We start from the raw sequence: 23,135 nt of genomic DNA, 5'->3' as shown, positions 1-23,135 counted from the left end.
AGCAACAGCAACAAATAACCAATCAGAGAAGTTGGGCATTTGACAGGCATTCATCATCCCCTACTAGAGGAGAGTCTATTTTTAGAGGCTCCGTCACAAATTTCTGGTGTTGTTTATAGACCAGAGATGTTAGAGCAGCCAGTGTGAGTCTCTGGTTTCGGGGGCTGAGTGCAACAGACTCCAGCATGGACGACAGACACAACATTTAAAGGCAGGAGAAGAATCTACTAGAAAATCCAGTGAAATTCTGCTCATGTACTTATAACAAGTAAGTTTAACAAGTCAGTTTTTCGTGGCCTACGTTGATTTGGTGCTAATTTGGTGCAGGTTCAATGTTGAGAGTGGAATTGGCATGGAGTTCAGATTGTGTTTAATCGCTCATCTATATCAAGTTTGAAATTTGAATAGCTCATTAAATAGCCTGTCTTCATTTGCTACCTTTTTTAGTTAAATTTCGTGTTATTGCAATATATATTCCATGAATAAGGGTTGTTATGCTATTTCTTCTCACAGTGAAGAAACTCAAGTTGAACAGGTGTTTCTTTTATTTTAGTATTTTAGGTGTAAAATCCAACTCCTGTGTTTTATTATCGTGATTGTTTTACTACAGTGTAAAGTAAGTATTTCCGTGATATGTTAACACCTCCCTATTTTGCTTCACAGGAAAAATGGAGAAGGATTTCTCAACAACACCCACGCCTGTGAAAAGCCAGGAGTCTTGTCATTTCTCCGTCCTGGATGAACCTCCTCTTTCCTCTCCCATGCCGATCCGTCCCTCCCCTGTCTCCAGTAACCTCTCCGCTTCACCCTCTCAGCCAACCAAACCTGCACCCTCCACAGAAACAGTGACAAAATACCCTCACGATGCTTCACAATCTGCTCACACCATGCGTAAACCAACAGACTACCCTCCCACTGTGGATGAATCAAAGCAGTGCGTATCTGCTGCACATCAAACATCAAACGAAACTCAGAGAAAGCTCACCTCTGCCTCTGCTGCTTCAGCCAGCGACAGTGTGACAGATTCCCCTGCTGCTTCTTCCAATAATCCTGTAAAACGCACCTTTGTGTCCATGGCCAAGCGGGTGATCATTCAGGAAAGACTCAGAAAGGCAGAGGAAGTGGACTCCAACGACGAAGAAGATGGTAAGAATGCCCTCATTTTGAGTAAGGATTTTAATGAGGTTTTGTGAAACTGAGTTGCAGACCACAGTGACCACAACTCTAGTTGGCTTAATTTGCTAATTTAGGAGAGCTGCACCATCCAGTTTATGCAACATGTTTCAATTATATTGATTATTTGAAGTGGCAAACAGCACCTATCGCTCATCAAATTTTAAATTAGACACAAAAACAAAGTAAAGAAAAGTGGATCTGCTGTGTCACTGTGTCGGCTTCACTGTGACTGACATGTGATGAGTAGTGAACAGCTTTGCTTCCATTTGCCTTCTCTGTTACCTCATGTGCAACACATACCTTGTTGAACCTTTTTCCCTGCACAGCTATGTGTAATGTGTCTATGAATTATGTCCACACTTAATCAAAGGACCAACTATGGGACGAGTGCAGTTTTCCACAGTCCTGTTTCTCAGTCCTTCTTCGCACCACTGGACTTGCTTGCGTTAGGTGAAAGTGAAGTTGTCTACAGCTAACTATTGAAAATGACTATGACCTGGACTATGAACCTTCCCAGACAAATCAGTCCTGACAGCTTTGGTGATCCTCTCTCACTGTTCAAGTGCAGTGACTTCCAGGAAATATGGTGTGCAACTTCAAGCCTTCCTTCGACTGAACTGTTTCATTTTGGTCATCCTCTTGGTGTCTCAACTTTATATTTGTCTAATACTTTTGTACTTGTTTGGCTTATGTACTTGCAATACAAATGAGAGTGTAGCCTAAAGCTGTGCTAGGCTTAAGGACAGTCTCACAGATTACCAAGCATGTTTGTTATTATGAAAAAAAGTTCAAATTGACATCTTATTATATTTTATTTAAAAGTTCCTGGTAGTGATGTTACACCAGCAATAGAATTAAATGTGTCATATGAAACAGAGCTACGAAACTTAATGTAATCAACTAGCATTTGTGTGACACAGAAGCTCCTCCAAGAGAAGAAAAGGAGAAGAAGGGCATGAATGCAACATTAGGAACGGTCAACTGCTGTGAAGGAACAAGACCAGCAACAAAGACCCTATGTCTTAGAGTTTAAGCAATACTTCATCATACACATGATGCAAGAAGAGTAGTAGAGTTCAAAATACAGTACAGTGAGCAGATTTTCACCTCTGACGTCTTGTTATGCTCACATTGAAGAACATATGACTTCATATTGACTTTGGTTTTTTTGAAGGCTGTGAACAAAGTATGTGTAAAAACGTCAGTACTGAAAGCATCTCCTGTCATCTCCTCTCCCTCAGATGAAGAACCAGAGGAGGAACTGTCCTTGGAGCAGCTGGTGGAGAAAGCTAAAGCTGGTGATGCCAGAGCTCAGACACGGGTGAGTGAAAGAACACGCAGAAAAACTGGAACTTGGCATTGTTTTCAGTCCCGCTAGTTGACTCAGGCAGTTTCAGAGCTATAGCGTCTATTTTTGGCCACTGCAGAAGCTGATACCAGAATATGATACACAGATTTAGACACAGTCACAAATCATTAAGGCCACACATTACAGTACATTGTAGTATGTGCTGAATCTGAACAAATATTAATAACAATTATAAAAAATAATGAATTATTCACATTAAGAGGTGAAAGGAGGTGGCTATACAAGGTCATTTTACTTTTATTTTAGGCTATATTCATATTCTATATACTAGTCCCTAGAATTCCAGGTCTGTCTTTCGGAGTTTGATGACTTAACATCTTTATGAGTTACCTTAAACTCTTAACGGCTGTATTTAATCCACTTTCCTCTATGTCTCGTCTCTGCTTCAGCTGGGTCAACACTACCTGATTCTTGCTGAAGAGAAAGACCCCGAGCAAAATAACCTTCTGGCTGTTAACTGGCTGATCAAAGGAGCAAAACAGGGAAGAAAACGTGCAGCACGATTACTGCAGCGCTGTTGGATCCAGAAAAAAGGTATATACAGCTAAGATATACACATCTGTGTCTGTGCACTTGTGTTTGTAATTCTTGAACTTTCTTGTGTTGCTATTCCTGTGTAGGAATTACTCCAGAGAATGAAGCGGATGTGCGCAAGTTGTCAAAGGAGAGTAAGTTTGAGCTGGCAGTACGCAAAGCAGCCATCCTGATGTACTTCAAGCTCAACCCTGAGAGGAAAAATAAGGTGCCTGTGGCTGAGATGCTCGGAAATGTCAGCCAGGTCAATGCAGTACCAGGTAAAATGCACTCACGCAACCAGCAACACCATATCTGAACTGTGACAACAAACTCAGAATATGAATGTTTATCATGGCTGTTAAATATACTGATATTCCCCTTTGTGGTTTAAGTGTTTGCAGCTGTCGTGATGAAGAATATAGTATTACATGCAAGCATGCTTGTCACTGACTGGTGCTGTGGTGCTTTCTCACCACTAGGTGGCTGTGCAAGCAGGATTCCAAGCCCTACTTCAGGCCAGACCCAGAAAGTGTTGGAAAACATGGTCATCAATGAGTGTAAGTATCCAGAGAGATAGAGAGAATGAGACTGTAATGGTTTACTCACGTTTAATGTGTGACACTGTGTCCTCTCAGCCAAACAGTTGGTGGACCTGGAGGACTTTGTTGAAATGACAAAAAATTATGCACAAGGTATTGTGCCCTCTGTATCCCAGGAGAGTCGAGCACTTCAGGAGGGTGGTGAGGAGGTAAAAGACCAGCTTTACAAAAACATGAATTATGAGGACACACTTAACTTTTTTTTTCTCTGTAACTTAAGATATTCAGAGTAGTGTTTGTGTGTGTTTGTGTGAAGCACAAGTCCGATGTGGTTCCATCAGGATGCAAGAAGTCGCACAAACGTCCTTGGAGTTTTGGTCGAAGTGGGATGATGTTGGACACCAAACAAACTGGGGCCATGAAAAGAGCAATGGACATGAAATCACGCTTAACGGTATCATAACAATACTAACTGATGCAATTCCATCTGTTTTTGTATTTTTCTAGAACTCATCTTTCATCAAATACGTGTGGAATCCTCTCTTACTTCACTTTCCTGGTTTTAGCATGTCGTCCCTGATTTCCTAACTCCTTTCTTTTCTGTCTCTCTTCACTTCAGATGCTGCAGTATCCGTTGAATTCCGTTGTGGATGCCAAGGAAAGTCTGGTCGACTGGGCGTCACGGGCCGGTGTCCAGTGGCTGAGCACAATCATCCCAACCCAACATGTCAACGCACTTATATTTTTCTTCATCATCAGCAACCTGACAGTGGACTTGTTTGCATTTGTCATTCCTCTGCTTGTGTTCTACCTCTCCTTCATTTCCATGATCATCTGCACCCTGCGTGTTTTTAAGAAGAGCAAGGTAAGCGTCACGGGCAATTCGGTTTTTCTTTCCAATACTCAAACCATGTCGCTTTAGCACAATAGACTTAGTTGTAATCATATTGATGTCTCCTATGATATTTGTATGTGGATGTAAAGATGATGAACATACTGTATACAGAGATTCACAATTTCCTTTTCATTCCCCTTTTTCCCAGACTTGGGAGAACTTCAGTGCCCTGACATCTTTACTGACACGATTTGAACCTCGGCTGGACGTGGAGCAGGCAGAGACCAACTTTGGCTGGAACAACCTCGAACCGTATCTCTACTTTATCATCTCTGTCTTCTTTGTCATTTTCTCGTTTCCTGTAGCCAACAAAGGCTGGATCCCCTGTTCTGAGCTCTCTACTGTGGCCATCTTCTTCACTGCCGTCAGCTACATGAGTCTCAGCCCCACTGCTGCGATGTATGCTCGCCAAGCATTAGTCATAGAGGTGAGGAAACACACAACATTGGCATAATGTGTGATTAAATGATTAGAATCAAAGCACTTGTACCCTCATTATACTGTATTGAGCATTATTACAGTTATAATTACAGTCTTGCATACCATTAACTTAAGTTTGGAGGTTGATTTTCTAACTTGATCTGTATATGATGAGAAATTCCATCTTTTAGAGGTTTTTAATGTACATGAATAACTTGGATTTGCTATAATTGTATGTTTTTTTAATCCCAGGTAGCATCATCTCTGTGTTGCCTGACTCAGTTACTACCACAGAGCATGACAGTGCTTCGTTATCTTGGACACACCTTTGCCACAGTGCCATTAGGGGATTCAGTGGTGCTGAAGCTGAGTCTCCCCTGCCTGCTGTATGTCTACCTGTTCTACCTGTTCTTCAGGTGAGAGGCCTGGTTTGCAGGCTGTGTTTACCACAAGGTCATGTACTGGGTTGTGTTAGTGGCCTTTAAAAGCCACTCCAGCATAAAAGACTAACTTCTTTATTTATTCTATTTGTCCTCAGCATGGCAAAGATGCGCGGTTTCCGGGGGACTTACTGCTTCTTTGTTCCTTACCTCGTGTGCTTTATGTGGTGGGAGTTCTCTGTTGTCCTCCTCCTGAGTTCCTCTCCTATTGGTCTAATCCGCACCTGTGTGGCCTACTTTCTTTTCCTGTTTGCGTTGCCTGTTCTGGCATTTGGCCTCGCCACCCTGCTAGTCATCCAACTCTTCAAGTGGTTCCTTGAGCTGGAACTGACAAAGATGATTGTGACACTGGTAATATGTGCCATCCCTGTCACACTGCGCCTCTGGACGCGCTTTAGTATGTCTATTCTGGATGTGTTCCGCTCACTGACCCACCGTGGCCCTGTCAAACTCATTTTACTCTGTATCTTCATGGTGACTTTTATGTTCTCTATCTATGTGTACCATGCTGAGGGAGAGAAGGTGTATAATTCCACAATGACTTGGAATCAGTACAGTCAGGCATGTGGACCCCCCGCCTGGGAAACGAAAGGCATGGCCCAGACACAGATCTTCTGTAGCCACCTCCAGGGACACAGAGTCACTTGGACAGGACGTTTCAAACATGTCCGTGTGGCCGAGACAGAGAATGGGCCACAGTCGGTCATTAACCTGTTGCCAGTGTTCATAGGAGACTGGTTGCGCTGTCTGTATGGAGAGACATATCCCAAATGTGAGCCAAAGAATGCTACGGCCACAAATCATGTTAACCATACGGGTTTCATGCATTTGGCGGAAGGTTCTGCTGGTTCGGCCACTGTTTCATTGCCCATGGTGCTGCGGATGCAAGAAGAAGAGGAGCTGTGTCAGATCAAGGCCATGGCCAAACACATGTGCCATGTCAAGCGCTTTGATAGCTACAGATTTGAGGTGACAATAGGCATGATCAGAGGTGAGGGGGCGGATGACCCAGCCAGGGATGTAATCCTAATTGCTAGCAATGAGTTCAGACAGGTTCTGTTTAGTCTGAAACCTGGAAATATGGTGGAGTTCAGCACCAAGCTGGATGGCCGTCTAGGATCCAAAGGTCCGGCCTTTGAAATGAAGGCTATCAATTGTCTGGACTGTGTTTCTTCACTGTTGAATGGAGGCCGGCAGGTGAAGTTAGAGAGAAACTGGAGGCGCACAACAATGAGAGCCATGAAGTTTGCATTTGATTTCTTCTTTTCTCCGTTCCTCTCTGCAAAAATCACTGCTTAAGACTTAAATACCACTGCACAGTGAAGCTGCAGTGGTATTCACTCGCTTGAAGTAGTTTTCTTGTGATGTGACCATCAATGTCACTCATGTGCCTTCTTGCGTCATGCGTATGATGAAGTATTGTTTACAAATTGTTCATTTTGAAACGGTGGAATCTTCCAGGAAATGACTTCATGTTTTTTGATCTTACTTTCTGTGTGTGCGCTTGAATTTACATGTTTTACTGTTTCATTTCGTGTACCTTTTTAAAGTGGTTCAAGAATGTTCTAACGCCAGCATTGAGTTTGGCCCTTGTTTGTAGCCCTTGTTACAAGGAACTAAATGTTGGGTGTTAACTGGAGTTTGTGTTTCTCAAAATGGATCTGTTCTGAGGCAACGTTGCTGCTGATTTAAAATGAGGAATTTCTTACATGCACCGTTTGGTTAATATGTTTGCATGTGCACAATGTATTTACATTTATGTGTACACTTTAATATATGTTTACCCATATTTTCATATGGGTTCCATATTATTGGTTGATAATACAGTTTCTAGTGGTGTTAAAACGGATGTTTTTGTTCCGTGAGCTACAGAGCACATAAAATAGCAATTGGAAAGCCAACTGATTCATGTATCTGTTGTTGTTAGCCCTGGTGGTTGCTGGTGGTACAATTGCCAGTGTGTGCAGTTTAGGTTAATGGCTATCACTGCACACTCGTAGGCCAAGATGCAATTAATCAAAGTTGATCAAACTGTGCATCACTTTATTTTTGCTGCTTAGGAAGGGGGCTACTCAGAGACCTGTGAACATATATTTTCAGTTTGCTTTTTGGCACCATCCAGTGGCAGGTCCCGTAATTCTTCAGCAACATACTGTATGTGGTTTTTATTTTGAAAAGTGCATCAACCCATGTAACCCACGCACATTATATGAACGCTGCAAAAGATGAGCCTGTATACTGTCATTACAATTCATTAAAGTGCCTGACTTGAAACCAAATCTCTCATGGATTGTTTTAGTCAGATTTATTGTCTGTGTTGAGAACAAACGGTGTACCATTCACTAGATACAGACATGACATGACGCAACACAGTTTTATCAGGCTTTTCATTTATTAATGCACATTCTCTCCATTGGTCTCATTTGAGTAGTGTTTTTGTATTGTGAGATTTGTCTATTTTTAAGTATGATAGAGATACACACTAGTAGCACTGAGTAATGGCACCATGCTGCTGTGCTCATGAACACAAATCCTCACACTGGTTGTATAAGTTAGTGGTTATGACGCCATTTCAACTGACCTGCCCTAAACTACAGCTCTCCACATAACGCTTGACTTGGTTACCCGTCAGTATGTAAACCGTTTTCTTGTGGTGGTGTCGTCAGTAGATATTTTGCTGTTGTGTACAGGTTATTAAACCAGTCATTGAAACACAGTGTTTGCATTAAAACAACAACAATAAACAGTGAAGACAGAAACAAGGATGGAGAATCCCCTCACCCACAGACTGGAATGTCAACATCTGCTAAAAGTGGTTTCGAAACCAAAGGTGGTTAAATGTGACGAGAAATGAGTTATGAAGCAGAAATTGTTGGGTTTTGTGGACTGCTGTTAATTTATAAGACGGAAGAATTTGGAATAATGTGCAACAAAACTTGACACTCTCTATACCCCACGCACTGATTCGTATTCTCCACTTGCTAAAGTACACATCCAGATCACTTACAACAATCCCATCAGGGCCAAGGTCACTTGAAAACAATGCACTTCACTGTAAACAATCAAATCTTGACCAGGTCACATACATAAGTCCAACAAAGACATCACGTTACTGATGTGCAGCCTGGGGCTTTCAATGTCGCACGTGTGGCACAGTGAGGTATACGGTATGATAACACATAATATTATTGTTTTTAATGGTAAATACATTTTTAGCGATGTACATCATTAGCTATTGCACGGTTGAAACCACCTGACCTTCTAACACACAGGACACAAGCTCAGTCGTCGAAACTTTGATTAGTTGCATCAGGAACCTTGTACATGTGCTTGGATTCCCGCGTTCACATGATTGTAAGAGGCCTTACAAGGTGTGCTCCCAAAATGAGCGTGCCGCTCATGTTAAATTAATATATATTATATAATATTATTTTAAGAAATAAAGTTCATTTTTTAATTCATTACCAATCAGTTTGAGCATACGTGAGAGGGCTCAGCACGAAAACATGGGAAATAATTTGAGACCTTGATACAACAATCAAAACCCATCACAGGCTTAATATAGCTTACACAACAAAACAATAAATGTTGATTTGTTCCTCTCTATTGCCAGCAATACCTACGTAAGTACTGCTACAACACAAACATCGAGTCTGAACCTTAAGTAGAGTAATCCCACAATGTTCCTCCCTTTGACATAGATCTTTAGATTGTTTGCAGTGTACAATACAAAATGCATCCTTTTTACCCATTAGCTCTCAGGGAGCAAACACTGGTACTGCCTTAAAAAAACAGAATATTTACAGCTAACAGTAAAAAGAGTGTATACATGTACGTAACCTGTAGAAGAAGAGCTCATGATTTAAATCAGGAATACTGCTGTAACTGTGTTGTTGTTAGTGCTATTATTGCAAAGTGAACAAGGAAACAGGGCAAGGGAAAATGAATGCGTGCAATCTCCAAGAGCACTGCTCGAAGGGAGAGGTTTAACTGCTGCTGTCATTCATTAGAAAAGGAAAAAAGACTCAGGGTGTCGTCGTGAAGAGCTTTACAGTGAAACCACATCTACTCTTCCACAATGGTGAAAAAATGCTAGTCACACCATCACAAGGCCTTCGTGTTATTAAGCATCACTCAGTCTTTGTTGCTACTAAGCATAACTTATATCATTCTTTGTCCAACAACATCAGCAAAGAGTCCAACACTGTGTGGTCACCAGCAGTCACAGTCACCGGAGATGGAGAGGTGTCCCTGCACCTCTCTTACTGCCCCTACAGTGGGGTAGTTTGAGAAACATCTTCAAAAATTTGTAGCAGACTGGGAACAAAAACATGTCCTGACAGATACTGGGGACCTCGGTCCATCTCAGTATTTAAAAAAAGATGATTCACTTTATGGATTCAATTAATTTACATTGTCTATGTCATTTCATAACTTATCTTTTTAACAATGTTGCATCTCAGTACATTGTGAAACAGCTGGGCTCGGACAGCTGCATCTTCCCATAAAGGCTGTCTACTCCTCACGCCTTCACCGAGCCATCCAAATATACGTATCTGAGTCACTGTGTATACTTCTGTGAGAAATCTGATGCGATGTCTGCCAATGAACATACTCATGTCACTCCGGTCACTGTGCCTGCGCCTCAGGGCTGACGCGATCCTGGAAGATGTACAGGTTGTTGGTGGCTGCTATGGCGATGATATTCTCAGACGGGTGCCACGCCATGTGCAGGATTTTCTTCGTGAAATCCAGACTATCAACGCCAACGTCTCCGCGGCGACGCTTACCACCAGTGTAGACACGCCGGGTCCGCAGCACGGCCCGAGGTTTGCTGCTTTCCCGCCACGCCTCCAGGGTAACGCCTCGACCTGTGTCCCTGTCGAACATCCGGAAGAAGCTGTTGTACGCCCCTGTCATGATCACACTGAGGAGAGCAGAGCAGGAGTCATTTTGAGAGGAGCAACTGAATAATTATCGACGGGCTCATGGAAGAGAATGAAAGCAGAGAGGAGGGAGGACGGGTGCACAAGAACAGATCAACTACTGTACTACGTTGATGGATTGATCTGATGTCAGCAAAGCCCGTCTGTGCCATTGATTTAAATGTCGTATACTGATAGAGGAAGAGCATTTAGAAAGCCAGTGTAAGCAGGATTACACCGCCTCACCCAGCCCCCTACTTTCAAATGTACTTAATTTTACTTGACTTCATCCGTCCTCCCCTCCCCTCCCCCGTCTCCCTCTCTCAAACTGACACTTACCTGTCTGAGCTGTTCCAAACACATTCAAACTTGTCAAAGATGCAGTCATTTTCATAGAGGGAACACAGCTTACTCCTCAGGTATTCATGGACCTGGGGAGGATGTAAAGAGTCAACAGGAATCATTAATGTTGTCACATTGTGCTTGAGAGTTGTATTTTGAATTTTGACGTGACTTTGTGAAAACAAAAATCAATGAATTGAGGCAATAATGAGCTGTGCTTGTTTTATTATAACCAGAACCTACATCGACAAGTTCTACATTGAAAAATGTACTTGTATGAACTTCAGAACTTCAGCATATGATTATTTCTCCACTAAACTTAACGAGTTCAAAGCAACACATGACAAACACAAGTCAGGGGCAATGTGAGAAAAAAAACACTACTATGCACAGACTCTTTTGAGTGTGTAAATAATAATAATTCAATCAGCAACACTAACAGAATATGTGACAAACACAAGTGGACAAGTAAAATATGTGGTATTTTCACCTGGTACGTTTCCACGGGGCCTTTTTCCATGTTCAGGTCCCATACCTTGGCAGTGAGGTAGTCTCTGGTCAGCAGGTAGCGTCCGTTGTGGCTGAACTTGACATCCGACACAGAAGAAATGATCTCTGAGAAGAAGGACCGGCTCCCTGGATCCTCAGGTTCCTCAAATACTGGGGGGGGGGGGGGGGGTAAAGACAGAGGAGTCGGGTATATCACAGTAATTATTAAAACATTATCTCTGGCATGGTAGTGAAATCTTTAATTCAACAGTTTTTACAGACAGCATGTGCCCTAAAGCTGCTGGTCCCTAATCTCTACGATGGTGCTCACATTTGGTATGTTTGTCGCAAAGTGCAGAGTCTCTCATGTCACAGAGGCGCAGGGTGCCCTTGCTGCTACTGTACACAAACAAGTGGCAGTGATGTGGGTGGAACTCTGCTGCTGTGATCACCTCCGTCAGATCCTCCATGTTGGCTGGTTTGATGTCCACAATATCTGAGAGAAGATTCCGTCAAGAAACAGACGACACACTGATTTTGGAGCGTAGTCACTACCAAAAGTGCAACCCAACCAACCTTTTTTGCACACTGCGCTCCTCTCTGTTCTATTTGTGGTAGTCCTGTGTGGTTTAGATGAAAGTGTACTGCTTTGGTGAATTATTTAAACTCTTCTCCCATAGATGCCGCTATGATTTTCTAGGTCAGCTTCCGTTTGAATGGGGAAATCACCAAGTGCACAAATCCAAACATAGCCATGTGCTGTTTGCATTAACTATAGATCAGAGATAACATCAGACGAACAGGAATGTGAGGAATACTGTACTTCGGCTGATGTATATTTCAAGAGGTGGAGTGGCATGTGTTGGGTACGAACTTAAATGTATGGCCTTGCTATTCAGAGTTCTAGTTATGCAGTTATCCTTTAATGACAAGTCATTAATAGTAATGTGAACTCAACTCAATAAATAAATTCAACTTAATGGAATCAATGTGACACACACATATCCACCTTCTCCACTCATCTATTCCAGCTTTTGTTTCAGAATCATTTGAAATTTATATCAGAGAAGCAAAAATGTTGCATTAATCAACTTTGTACTTTTACTGCAGTGCAAATCCCATAGCAGAGCTATAGAGTCTAAATGAAGAGTTTAAACGAAAGCGGGAGACAAAGAGGACGAATCCCTGTGATGAAGGATACTGAAGCTACGGTCTGTGATGCCCAGATGCCACATATTGATGCGGAGGTCGTCAGCGGACAGGTACGTCTCACCATCACTGTTGACTGAGATAGAGTTGACATGGTAGGTGTGTCCATTGGAAAACACTCGCCTGGGACGAACCTCTACCATGAGATCTGTAGGTTTCAGCACTGGCACCTTAGATAAAGGAATGCAAAGGGTTAAGGAAGGGAGGAAGGAAGGAAGGGAGGAAGGAAGTTAAGAAATGGGATGACCGAAAGAAGGAGAGAGTGTGACCAAATGTTGGTGTGTGGAACAAAAAAGGGTCAAGATGAGATAAACCTGCAGCTTTGCTTGTGTGTGAGAGTTTGTTTTTTGTCCGAGGACAGTATGTACCTGCAGAGAGGTGATGGTAGAGACGTCCTTGAGCCGTCCCTCCTCATCTTTCAGGTTGTATCCCTCCGGTCGCTTGTCTCTCTCACTCACCTTCCACAGTTTAACGGTCTTATCTGTCACATCACCAGTGAGCGGGGAAGAGGACAAATCATGATTTATTGCTTTTCTTCTTTTTGACAGAAATTTCACGTCAAGGAAACACATTTTTATTCAATATATAAACACTAAGATTTAATGACAGGAAGATAAAAGCTAAAAAAAATATATGTGGGTTTTACACTAGCAGGGCGGTTTCACTTATGTACCCACAATCCTTTGACTGGCTTGACAATATTTCACAGTAAAAGATGTTACCAGCCTGACATAATGTAGAGATCTAGACGTGCGGTTGTACTAAAGGTTCACATTATGGTCAAAGTGCGCGAGGCGTGCTACATCCTGAAAGCGAGAAAGATGGATGAACGTCTTTTAGCGTCACTGTACACTCACCGTTGGTGGAGAGGAGGAAGTGTGCTGCGTTCTGCTGAGGCAGCCATCTGATCTTGTTTATTTTCTCTTCAATCTCCAGACTCTTCAGGTAATCAAAGTCCGGCTCATGGCTCTGGAATGTGCTGTAGACATTGTACTCCCCAGAGTCCCCCGTCTCCCCCACCTCCTCGGACTCACCTTTAGACTGTCCAGGGTCAATAGTGGGGCATAAAAAAAAACACAGCTCTTAATAGACAACTCTATTTGTAAAGACTTGCAAATAGCATGAAGGCGGGGCAATGTGTGACGGCATGAAAGGGCAAATTATTACAAGTTTTATGTATTAAACTGACCTCAGTCTCTCTCTGGAAGATGACCACTCGGCCACCTTTGTCCCCTGTGGCCAGAAGGTCCCCTGTCTGGTTAAACTCCACCGTAGAGATGACATCAGCTGTGTTGAGAGAGAGAGCAGAAGAGAGGTGGAGAATTTAAAGAATCATGGATCATCACGAAGAAACGTTTTAGTAACACCTGATACGATTGCTGCAATGGACTTTAAACTATTAATTACAAGGACACATAAAACATTTGTGTCAGGATTCAATACAGATACGGAGTGATGAATGTCATGATCCATTCCTTCTGTACAGCAACACAGGGTTAAAGCATCCATGAAGTTGAAGGGAATGCCTTCAGTCATAGCAGCATGTTATCTGACACCACAGACACAGCGACGACGCGCCGCCTCTTCTACCTTCAGTGACGTAGTCTCGCAGGAAGGTGTGGTTGATTTTGGGGCTCTCAGCGTCCTCGCCCATCTGAAGCTGAGGGAGGGTGACCCGCCAGTGCGCCCGTCCTGAGGGGAAGGGTCCAATCAGTGCTCTCTCTCCCCACCCAGGCTCCGCCCATGCTGCTAGGGCCTAGCGAAGCGGCCTGGAACAAGGCATCCTGGGAAAGCAGGCATCCAGAAGGAGAAGAGGCGTGAGGAGACAGAATGGAGAAGGTGGACAAAGAGGAGTTTGAGGAAAATGAAAAGGAGCAAGGAGGGGAAAAGAGACGTGGGGGGGGGGATATTAAAAGGAGAGATGATGAGATTAGATGTGAAGTGGACAGTAAGGCTGGTGATGAAGAAGAGGCAAAAAAAATGGGGGCTGTCAATAGGGAGGCTCACAATATATGCTCACAGCATGCCAAACGGTGTGACCTTTGTAAGACATTCAACACACAGATTATAAAAGACACACGTGCAGACGCACAAGGCCTAGTCAATGCTGAAGCACATCCCAGAGCAGAGAATGGAGGTAAAACAACAAACACACACACATTAAGCCATGAGTGTGCATACAGAGGGCGAAGAAAAACATGACACGTGAGTATGAAATATCCACTGCAACATTCAGCGTAGCTCCCAGGGTGTGGTAGTCCTCTCTGCCTACTTTCCTTGTCCCTGCTCTCTCTCAGTCTATCCGTCTCTCTCCCACACACACACACACACACACACACACACACACACACAAACTAATTTCTCAGATAGTAGACCTTGACGGAGCTCAGAGGAGAATGCGATGCCTTGCCTGTGCTGCAAGAGGGAGGGTGTCAGGCCTCAGCACACCTACCAGTCCGCCTGCAGCTGCTGCTGCTGCTGCTGCTGCTGCTGCTGCTATCTCCTCTGGTGTGTGTGTGTGTAGGTCCTCTGCTGCAGTGTGCTCAGGCAGGCCTTTGTGTCTGTCGGATGGAGGGGAAGAGGAAGAGAAAAAGAGAGCGCAAGGGTGATAAGAAGAGGAGGAGAGGAAAGGATAAGAGAAGAGAAGACAAGAGGGATGGTGAGGAGGATGGCGGTCCAGTGCCTGCTTATGATGTGGAAATGATTCTGTGCAGCATCCAGTGTATCATGGCAGCCTCCTCCTGGAGAAGCCAATCACTGCACAGCTATCACTGGTGGATCCACCCACTGCAGGTGATTAAGAGTGAGAGGCCAGCAGAGGGAGCAGTTACAACACAGAGGGCAGTGGGATTCATCTGGAGCACTCTGAATATGGAGACACAGAAAATGACAAATTAATAAATAAATATACAGATATATAAAGAAGAAAATAAATTAATGAATAGTACAAAAATAATGAAATCAATATTTATTTTCTATTTTCATTCATTTATTAATTAATTCATTATTTATTTATGTCCACATGCATTTATTTCTGTCTCATACACTAATGATGTGTGGGGGTCTTGGGCTCAGACTGACAGAGAAAAGGTTAATTTAAAAGTGCAAAAGTAACCATATAGTTCTCTTTAAGTGTATATTCACACTGTGAAAGTCAGGAAACATAAAGCTAACCAATAATCTGATGCACATGGGTTAGGGCCTGCAGCAACATTTTGCCAATTCCAAATGAAATATTAGCAGATTACCTTGACGCAGTTTGCTTGTCCATCTCATTGGCGCGTGACTCCATGTTCTCCTGTGCCACTTATCAGGCGCAATAACAAAGTGAGTGTCGCTTTTGTGGAGCGAGGTAATGTCCTTCATGGAGACTACTAGCGTGTCTCCACGTGCATCATGTCCTGGTCCTGGACCTGTCGCCGGGACAGAATTCGAGAGAAAGAAGAGTCCGAACCATTGTCAGACTCTCTGGGTTTTTTCGTTCAAATTTTTTCGTTAAATTTAGTTGAGCTGGCTTTCTATCAAATAGAGCTAACAGTGAGTTTACACTATTTTCTCACCAGGATATTATGAGCAGTTAAGTTGAATACAATGGTTAGGATTGGTTTCATTTGTGTGCTAACTTTGAAACAATTGTCTTAAGTTGTAAGTAGTCTGAGGAATACAATAGAAATAGATTTTTTTTTGTCATTGTATAAAATACAACCAGATAAGTATGGTATTATAAGTATTAAGTATTAAAACATGCTATAAAACATTTAGTAAAAAATAGCCTAATAATAATATTTTCTTTTTATGTGTACGTAAGATAAACCCACACTGGTGAAAACAACTTCCCTGGTGGAGGTAATACATCCTGAAGAAATTGATAAACAAGCACTAATTGCACAACATATAACAGTAACATTTATGGTTAAATATGGTTTAAACATAACATTTTATTATACGACATTTTAAATGCATCCTCAGCTACTTTAATTGGCTGTCATGTCTTCCTCCGTCCTACTGAGAGGTCTTATTGGACATTGAGCATTCCAGTCCTCTGGGGGGCAGTGTTGCACCTTGACGTGGCGCAAGGACTGCAAATTGTAACGTGCTGTAGAAGACGACGAAGGGACAAGAGGAAGAAAGATGACAGGGCGCGCAAAAAGAAAACCCAAATCTGCTCAGGTAATTATACCGTCACGGTTGTGTCTCAGAAGTATCCGTTCAGTACACGGGTTTTAAAGACAAAACGCTGCGATGCGTTTGTCTTCAGTGGCGACAGAACCGCTGTAGTTATGGACGCTGTGAGCAGTTTTGGCAGGCTGTGTTAGCGGTTGCAGACAGACGACAACATGGCAGCAGCAAGCCGCAGACCTGGTGGTGATATTACGTCCTTCACACATCACCGTTTTTTTATCATGAGGTTTAGATAATAACACTACTGTACCGCTGAGTCATGCACCACTGTGGTGTATTTATTGTAGCTGGTCCTAAGTCAGCGGTCGCTGGTCTGCTGCAGGGAAACCGTTGGTTTCTTAATATGACTCATGGCTTTATTCCATCAAAGCCAACAATTTTGTGTCCAGAATGCAACATGTCTCTGTTTGTACTGAAGAGAGAGCATGGGCACAGCTGTACTTAAGGTTCTACTACAACACAAGAAACGTGAATCGTGATTACAATGTCCAGATTTTGTGTATAGTGTTGTAAAGTGTTTTGTATTTGTTAGGGAAAAGATAATATTCCTTTTATTTTCTTTGTGTCATTCATACACTGAAGGTCACGTGCCATAATTGTCAGTAGTTCTCGAAGTATTATTTTTAAAACCCCACCATGCAACTTTCATAAGCATACTGATCTCATACATACAGTTACTACCATAATACACTAGGGGTGGGTCAGAATATCAGGTGTTGTCCTTCCTATTGCAATACAATAATCAATATGCCAAGGCAAAGGCAAAGGCATATTTTGATTATTAAGGCGCTCTGAAGTAAACAGTCCATGCCAGTTTCACTCATTGGGCGTCACTACATGGTGTATCCTCACGGTGGCCCTGCTCAAGTGAATGAGGGGAAACTTGGGCAGTAGTTAAGAGGGAGTTTACGGTGTATTAAGCTACGTTAAAAGATGTTCCATCCACATTCAACACATAGACTTTATGCACTTTGTTCTCTATGTTGTGAATAAATAGAAAAATCCTGCACTTTTAACTTTTCACAGACGTTTTGTTATCTTCAGATAGACAGATATTGTGGCGTATCGCTATATGACTGTTTTGCAATACATAGATTATAGAAAATTGTTGCCTCGTGACATTATTGGTATCGTGGACCATGTATCGCATATCGTATGGCGATCATAAGCACTGCGAAATGGAATCGCTGTACAGGTTAAGACAATAAATAGGCACTAGTGATAAATACAAAACTGTGCAGTTATAAGTTGTATAAGGTGAGTTCTCAATGACTATAGCTTTGGGTTAATAAACTGCTCATAAGTCTTTCGATCCCAGCTCTGATAAACATGTGTCGCTTTCCTAGAGGAGAGAAATTCAAACGGCTAATGTACTACTTGTCATTCAAAGTAGGTAGATGTGTAAACCACTAGCTAGTTGATTGCAGTGTTGTTCAAAGGCATTAAATGTAGTCTGGTTTACCAAGCACCCAGCTTGGAGAACAATGCAATGATTACTGAATGTTTCTGCAGGACGCAGGTGGAGAAACTGGGAAGTCAAAGAAGGCCTGTACTGAAGAATCAAAATTCAAGCCAGAGCAACATGATGAGATGGTACGACTGTACAAGCTTGAAATGCCAGATGATCTGTACCACTTCTGGGATTTCTGCAAGGAGCTTTGTCCTGACAACCCTCGTGGTATGCTTTTTACACTAACAGCATATTTTGTTACAGTAGTACTGATACTGTCATTTAATCAATTATTCTGAGCACACAGGAGGCAGGAAGGAGCCTCTAGCTTTACTGATACTAGGCAACAAAAAGTCTAGATGGGTGGGCTGAATGCACAAATTAATTATTGTGAAGAACACAGAGTTCCTGGCCAGCCCATCATCAGAGAAAACCTGCTGAGAACTACTCTTCTTTGTAGCTTTGTAGCTGATGCCTCTACATTTGGTATTTGAGTTCTATCAGCCCATGGCAAAGCATATGGTACTAAAGCTAGTAACAGTCAATCATCCTTGAGTCTATTTATAGTAAAAGGAATCACTTCCATCAAGTGATCAAGTCCACGATTGACATCTTAAAATTTTAGTGTCACTAACAGTCAGACAGTTCAACTACATTTGTGAGTGTTCACAGAGGGAAACTGTCCACTTGTGGTTGTGATGTGTCATTCAAATTTCAGAAAGATAATAACCCCTGAAGTTTGATAAGCCTATGTCTTCAAGTATATTTTTATATATATGTATATATATATATAAAAGTATGAAGATCTAACAGAAAGCATAAACCAACACAAGGTACAATAATGATCACTCTATTATCTACAGCTTTATCCTCTTTATTTATGTCGCAGGGGTGCTGTGCAAATTTCAGCTGACATAGGGCGACAGGCGGGGTACACCCTGGACAGTCACTCAAATTATCAGTCATTCAAATTAAAATAAATATAATTTATATGTTGTGATCATTAAGGAAACCCCAAAATATCAATCTTTTTGAATGTTTGATTTCATCGTCAGCTGATTTTGTTGTAATGTTTTCTTTGTCTGTAAAGATGCACTGAGAGACGCACTCGGTTTACAGCTGGTTGGTCCTTTTGACATTCTTGCTGGAGCTCACAAAAACTCACAGAACCCTCAGCCTAACTTTCATCTTCACTGGAGGTACATTTATGACCCACCAGAGTTTCAGACCATACTACTTGGAAGTGAGGACAGTGAACATCACATGGGCTATTACAGGTAAAGCTTTTGCCTCTTGCAGCTTGTGAAAATGTTTGATCTGTTCCATTAGAGCAGCTTTGCAACCCTCATTATTATGTCACGGCCGAAATTTAGTAACCAGGTTAATCAAGTTAATTTCACAGAAGTGCACTGTTAAGAATATGAAGTACATGTGCCAGCACTCATTGCACATAACACACTCTGTGTGTATCTGTGTGTCTGTTGTTCTCAATGTAAGAGAACCCATATTTAGTCAGTGTCATACTTTTACCATGTATACAAATGCTCAACTGTGCACTAACTATTACAAAAAATGACACTGTTGTCAGAACAATGCAAGCTCTGAGTGGCTACTGTATACACACAGTCACAGGGAAAAGTGTGCGCACTAAAATAAAATAATAAACAGTTAGAAAATAATCCTACTGGGGTTCATATGGAAACATGACTATGAATTGTTCTAATATTATTGTTATTAAATTGGATTGTATCTTTCCCCAAATCCATCAGAGACACTCCAGACTCTCTTCCTTCATTTGTTGGGGAAAATGAAGCCAAGAAGGGCTGCACCATTACGCAGATGGGGGACAATGTGTTTGCTGCTGTCCTGTGAGTTCCACTGTTCACGACGTCAGAACATTTTAGATACTTTTCTAGAACAGTTTCAGCTGCTTTGTTGACAAACATCATGAAATTGATATAATGAACTAGTGTCTGTATATATTTTATCCAGGCATTTTATTAGGCATATTTACATTGTCTCATACATTATCAGATTAGTCACTGAAAATCAGTTTATTTTCACTTCCAAATCGTATTTAGTACACATGCATATAAATAAGCACTACACTTAACATTTATCATTAGCAGCAAAAAGCAAACCGACATCCCAGGAATCTGTTTTAGCATTTTCACTGTTAAAATCTAAGAATTGTTTACATGTGAATATATGAGGGTTTCTCAAAACTCAGACAACAAATTCTTCTGTGTATGTTTGCGTTCTCACATGTGAGGAGCATGTTTTTATTCACTCATCTTACCCACTTCATTTCGTGTTCTCTCCTTTCAGCCTATTTCTGCTGAGAAAGAGGAAAGAGAGAGGCAGCAAGAAAGCAAGGGGAGACGCTTTGGAAAGTCTGGAGACAAAGCTGAGAGAACGGGCAGAGACTCTGGACTTGTCTCTAGAGCAGAAGACCAAAGGCATGAAACAGAGGGACAAGAAGGTAGATCTGAGCAAACATGTTTTTATTTACATGTCATTTATGAAAGTAATTCTTCACTCTCTTAATTTAATACTGTGTTGCTTTGTTTGTAGGACTGAAACCTTTTAAATGATGTGTACAACTGTATGTACAACTTATTGCCCATACATGTCGGCTTTTTATCCAAATGAAACTGCTGTTTTGGGAACAATAGAATGCTATTTTAGAAAAACGGTCCAAGACTGAAAAATTCTCGCCACCCTTGCACTTTCATGTATACAAGCAAAACACAATTTTGAGAAAACAATGATGTCATGTTTCACTAAAAGGTGCCATGTTGATAAGGAATAGTAAGTAATGTGTTATCACACCACAGGTGGTCACGAAGACATTCCATGGTGCTGGCATTGTTGTGCCTGTAGACAAGAATGATGTAGGATACAGAGAACTGCCAGAAACAGACGGTGAGCTACTGCAGTATTATAGTAGTAAAGCTTGGTTTAACAATACAGTACATACTATTATGAAGGTGTGCGTACTACTTTTGTCTTTGGTGTTCCTTCTACTAATTGTTCTGTGTGCTTGTGAATGTAATACCTTTTATATTATATTGTGTGAATAACAAAATGGGTAGTGAAAGTTTACCTTTATCTCACTGTATGCTTTGTGACTTTATGAATGTTTTTATCTGTCCTGTTGAATTACAGCTTAGTTTAAAATTTGTTTTACCATCAAAGTTGTGTTTTTTTTAAATTTTGCTGTGCTAAATCAAGGATGTTGATATTCTGCATTAATGTTTTTTAATACATGTGATTACTATTTATTTTGCTAATTTTTCTTCCCTCTCCTTTGTAATTAGCTGACCTCAAAAAGATCTGCAAGGCAATCGCTGAAGCAAAGAATGATGAGGAGCGTATCAGAGCCTTTGGACCTCTGCAAGAGATTATCACCTTTGTTCAATTTGCCAACGATGAGTGCGACTATGGAATGGGTTATGAGCTTGGAATAGACCTCTTCTGTTATGGATCCCGTGTAAGTGCTTGTATTCTTCTGTACTCACATTGGAGATTTGACTTTGTGACACTGAGCAAATTTCATCATCTGGGTTTTTAATGAAACCAGATATCATTTCTTGTGCACAAATCATTGAATCATTTTGCAGTAATTTAGTTGAAATAAATATATTCATTAATCTCTGGTTTCCTGTCCCTCCCAGTATCTTCACAAGGCAATCAATAAAGTCCTGCCCCTGGCCTACAACTTGCTGAAAAGAAATTTATTTGCAGAAGTTTTGGAAGCCCACCTCACCAGCCGTAGCCATGACAACCTGGACCAACTCTCTGCACACTAGAAAGACTCGGAAGTTCATTTCAATTCTTGTTCTTATAAGCTTTTTCCCACCATGTGTTTATTCCCTATGTTGTTTGTCATTGTTGATGTTTCTTGGTGGATTTGGTGCTGCTGTCATTGATTGGAACCAGTTCAATGATGTTCTGTTTGTAAAAGTTTAGATGCCTAATAAAAGTATGTTTATATTTTTACATGTCTAATGAATCTCAATGACTTTCAACAATGAGTTCACACAAATAGTATATTGTGCACCAGTTGTTGTGTAGACCGTAATAGTTCCATTGTTTTATTTAGATTGACTGTGTAGCAGCAGGAGATAGTTCTATTTTGCTCATTGGTCAGTGTCACTACTGCATATAGGTTATGTGTTTTAATATAATACCATGCAGTGGAAACAGGACAGTGTTTCCCAGGAAAAAAGCACTGATGGGAGTGTGACCTTTACAAATTGAAAAGTAAGTTGTTTGCTCTAAACTGGTAACTTCTGACATGGTTCCTAATTTAGTGTAAATCGAATGCCATGCATGAAACTTGGCACACAAAATTGGCAAAAGACAATTCAGATCCTTATGTAAAATAGTTTGCAGTGCACAGAACCATGGCAGCATTAACCTTTTAAGACCTCCCATTTTCTGTTAGAGCATGCACAATCTGATCAACACAGCAGGTGGCAACTTCATCTTAAAAGGTCTTGATGTCTAGATAACTGCATAATGATGCAATTAAATATCAGCACAAATTTGTTAAATATCAAACATTGAACATTTAGTAACCCTTTTTTGGTCTTGGGGGCACCTGTCTGTATAATCACTGGACTTTTATTGGTAATCTGGCTTTACTTCAGGAAATTACTGTGGATCACCAAAGAAATTTGATAGTCTTTTCATCTGTACTGCCAGTTAAGATGAAGCACTACTGGCTAAAACGAAATATTTATTATTATTATTTTTATTATTGGGTAGAAGTGCATATATGATTGCTTAGTGAATTATTGGCACATCTACACATATTCATTGTCAGAAAAGGTGATACAAACCATTTTAAATGTTTTTCCTCAGATTTTTACCAGCCCTCAGTTCGCCACCTGTATGTTGTCGAATGTTTTCCCCATATTCTCACCTTTCACCAAAGAAGGGGTAAAATCAACAAACGATTTGACAATGTGACTTCACTGTAACCTCACTATGAATCTTCTCGAACTATCAATAATGTGCGTGTTTACCCTGCTCTGCATGATCATGCCTGGTTTTAAAATGTCTCCGAGATATTGTCATTTATTTTTGCACAGTCAACTTCCATTAAATCCGTACATGTCCCAGTGAGGAGAGTAGACCCAGGCCAAAGAGAGGGAGTAGGAATACCACAGATGGTG

At 41.4% G+C, this 23,135-nt stretch overlaps 3 protein-coding genes across 4 annotated transcripts; 2 read left to right on the top strand and 1 right to left on the bottom strand.

The window, feature by feature from the left end:
- Nucleotides 1–148: 148 nt before the first annotated feature.
- On the top strand, nt 149–7,628 carry wfs1a (Wolfram syndrome 1a (wolframin)). The gene is made up of 12 exons (XM_058640342.1): nt 149–268; nt 664–1,146; nt 2,418–2,497; nt 2,935–3,079; nt 3,166–3,339; nt 3,541–3,618; nt 3,697–3,809; nt 3,917–4,054; nt 4,220–4,465; nt 4,644–4,922; nt 5,168–5,331; nt 5,454–7,628. Exons 2-12 carry the CDS (start codon nt 669–671, stop codon nt 6,652–6,654), a joined length of 3,096 nt encoding a protein of 1,031 aa, XP_058496325.1. The 5' UTR covers nt 149–268; nt 664–668; the 3' UTR covers nt 6,655–7,628.
- Nucleotides 7,629–8,304: 676 nt separating this feature from the next.
- Nucleotides 8,305–16,855, bottom strand: ppp2r2ca (protein phosphatase 2, regulatory subunit B, gamma a). 2 transcript variants are annotated; one of them, XM_058640343.1, is made up of 12 exons: nt 16,753–16,855; nt 15,569–15,733; nt 14,773–15,185; nt 13,911–14,104; nt 13,510–13,607; nt 13,178–13,361; nt 12,689–12,801; nt 12,313–12,490; nt 11,443–11,607; nt 11,113–11,282; nt 10,620–10,711; nt 8,305–10,282 (listed from the first exon to the last, which is right to left on the bottom strand). In XM_058640343.1, the coding sequence occupies exons 4-12, from the start codon at nt 13,972–13,974 to the stop codon at nt 9,985–9,987; spliced, it is 1,362 nt and encodes a 453-aa protein (XP_058496326.1). In that variant the 5' UTR covers nt 13,975–14,104; nt 14,773–15,185; nt 15,569–15,733; nt 16,753–16,855; the 3' UTR covers nt 8,305–9,984. The 2 variants fall into 2 exon arrangements, with proteins under 2 accessions (XP_058496326.1, XP_058496327.1); XM_058640344.1 differs by lacking the exons at nt 14,773–15,185; nt 15,569–15,733; nt 16,753–16,855 and adding an exon at nt 14,502–14,762.
- On the top strand, nt 16,356–21,954 carry LOC131466832 (histone PARylation factor 1). Its single transcript, XM_058640345.1, has 8 exons — nt 16,356–16,490; nt 18,015–18,180; nt 19,043–19,229; nt 19,722–19,820; nt 20,281–20,434; nt 20,790–20,877; nt 21,273–21,445; nt 21,630–21,954. Exons 1-8 carry the CDS (start codon nt 16,452–16,454, stop codon nt 21,762–21,764), a joined length of 1,041 nt encoding a protein of 346 aa, XP_058496328.1. The 5' UTR covers nt 16,356–16,451; the 3' UTR covers nt 21,765–21,954.
- Nucleotides 21,955–23,135: the final 1,181 nt, after the last annotated feature.

The sequence above is a fragment of the Solea solea genome, chromosome 10, assembly GCF_958295425.1.
Source record: "Solea solea chromosome 10, fSolSol10.1, whole genome shotgun sequence".
Taxonomy (NCBI): Eukaryota; Metazoa; Chordata; class Actinopteri; order Pleuronectiformes; family Soleidae; genus Solea; species Solea solea.
Note: the sequence above shows the minus strand (reverse complement) of the source record. Positions and strands in the feature narration are given on the sequence as shown.

What these genes read in the sequence shown, in the direction of transcription:
- wfs1a (XM_058640342.1), top strand. Translation starts at nt 669, where the DNA reads ATGGAGAAGGATTTCTCAACAACACCCACGCCTGTGAAAAGCCAGGAG. An exon ending in CTGTTGGATCCAGAAAAAAG is followed by an intron (nt 3,080 to 3,165) that starts GTATATACAGCT and finishes ATTCCTGTGTAG; the next exon opens with GAATTACTCCAGAGAATGAA. An exon ending in AAACATGGTCATCAATGAGT is followed by an intron (nt 3,619 to 3,696) that starts GTAAGTATCCAG and finishes GTGTCCTCTCAG; the next exon opens with CCAAACAGTTGGTGGACCTG.
- ppp2r2ca (XM_058640343.1), bottom strand. Translation starts at nt 13,974, where the DNA reads ATGGGCGAGGACGCTGAGAGCCCCAAAATCAACCACACCTTCCTGCGA. An exon ending in CTACCATCACCTCTCTGCAG is followed by an intron (nt 12,491 to 12,688) that starts GTACATACTGTC and finishes CCTTTATCTAAG; the next exon opens with GTGCCAGTGCTGAAACCTAC. An exon ending in GCCCCGTGGAAACGTACCAG is followed by an intron (nt 10,712 to 11,112) that starts GTGAAAATACCA and finishes CATCCTCCCCAG; the next exon opens with GTCCATGAATACCTGAGGAG.
- LOC131466832 (XM_058640345.1), top strand. Translation starts at nt 16,452, where the DNA reads ATGACAGGGCGCGCAAAAAGAAAACCCAAATCTGCTCAG. An exon ending in TGAAACAGAGGGACAAGAAG is followed by an intron (nt 20,435 to 20,789) that starts GTAGATCTGAGC and finishes ATCACACCACAG; the next exon opens with GTGGTCACGAAGACATTCCA. An exon ending in TCTTCTGTTATGGATCCCGT is followed by an intron (nt 21,446 to 21,629) that starts GTAAGTGCTTGT and finishes TGTCCCTCCCAG; the next exon opens with TATCTTCACAAGGCAATCAA.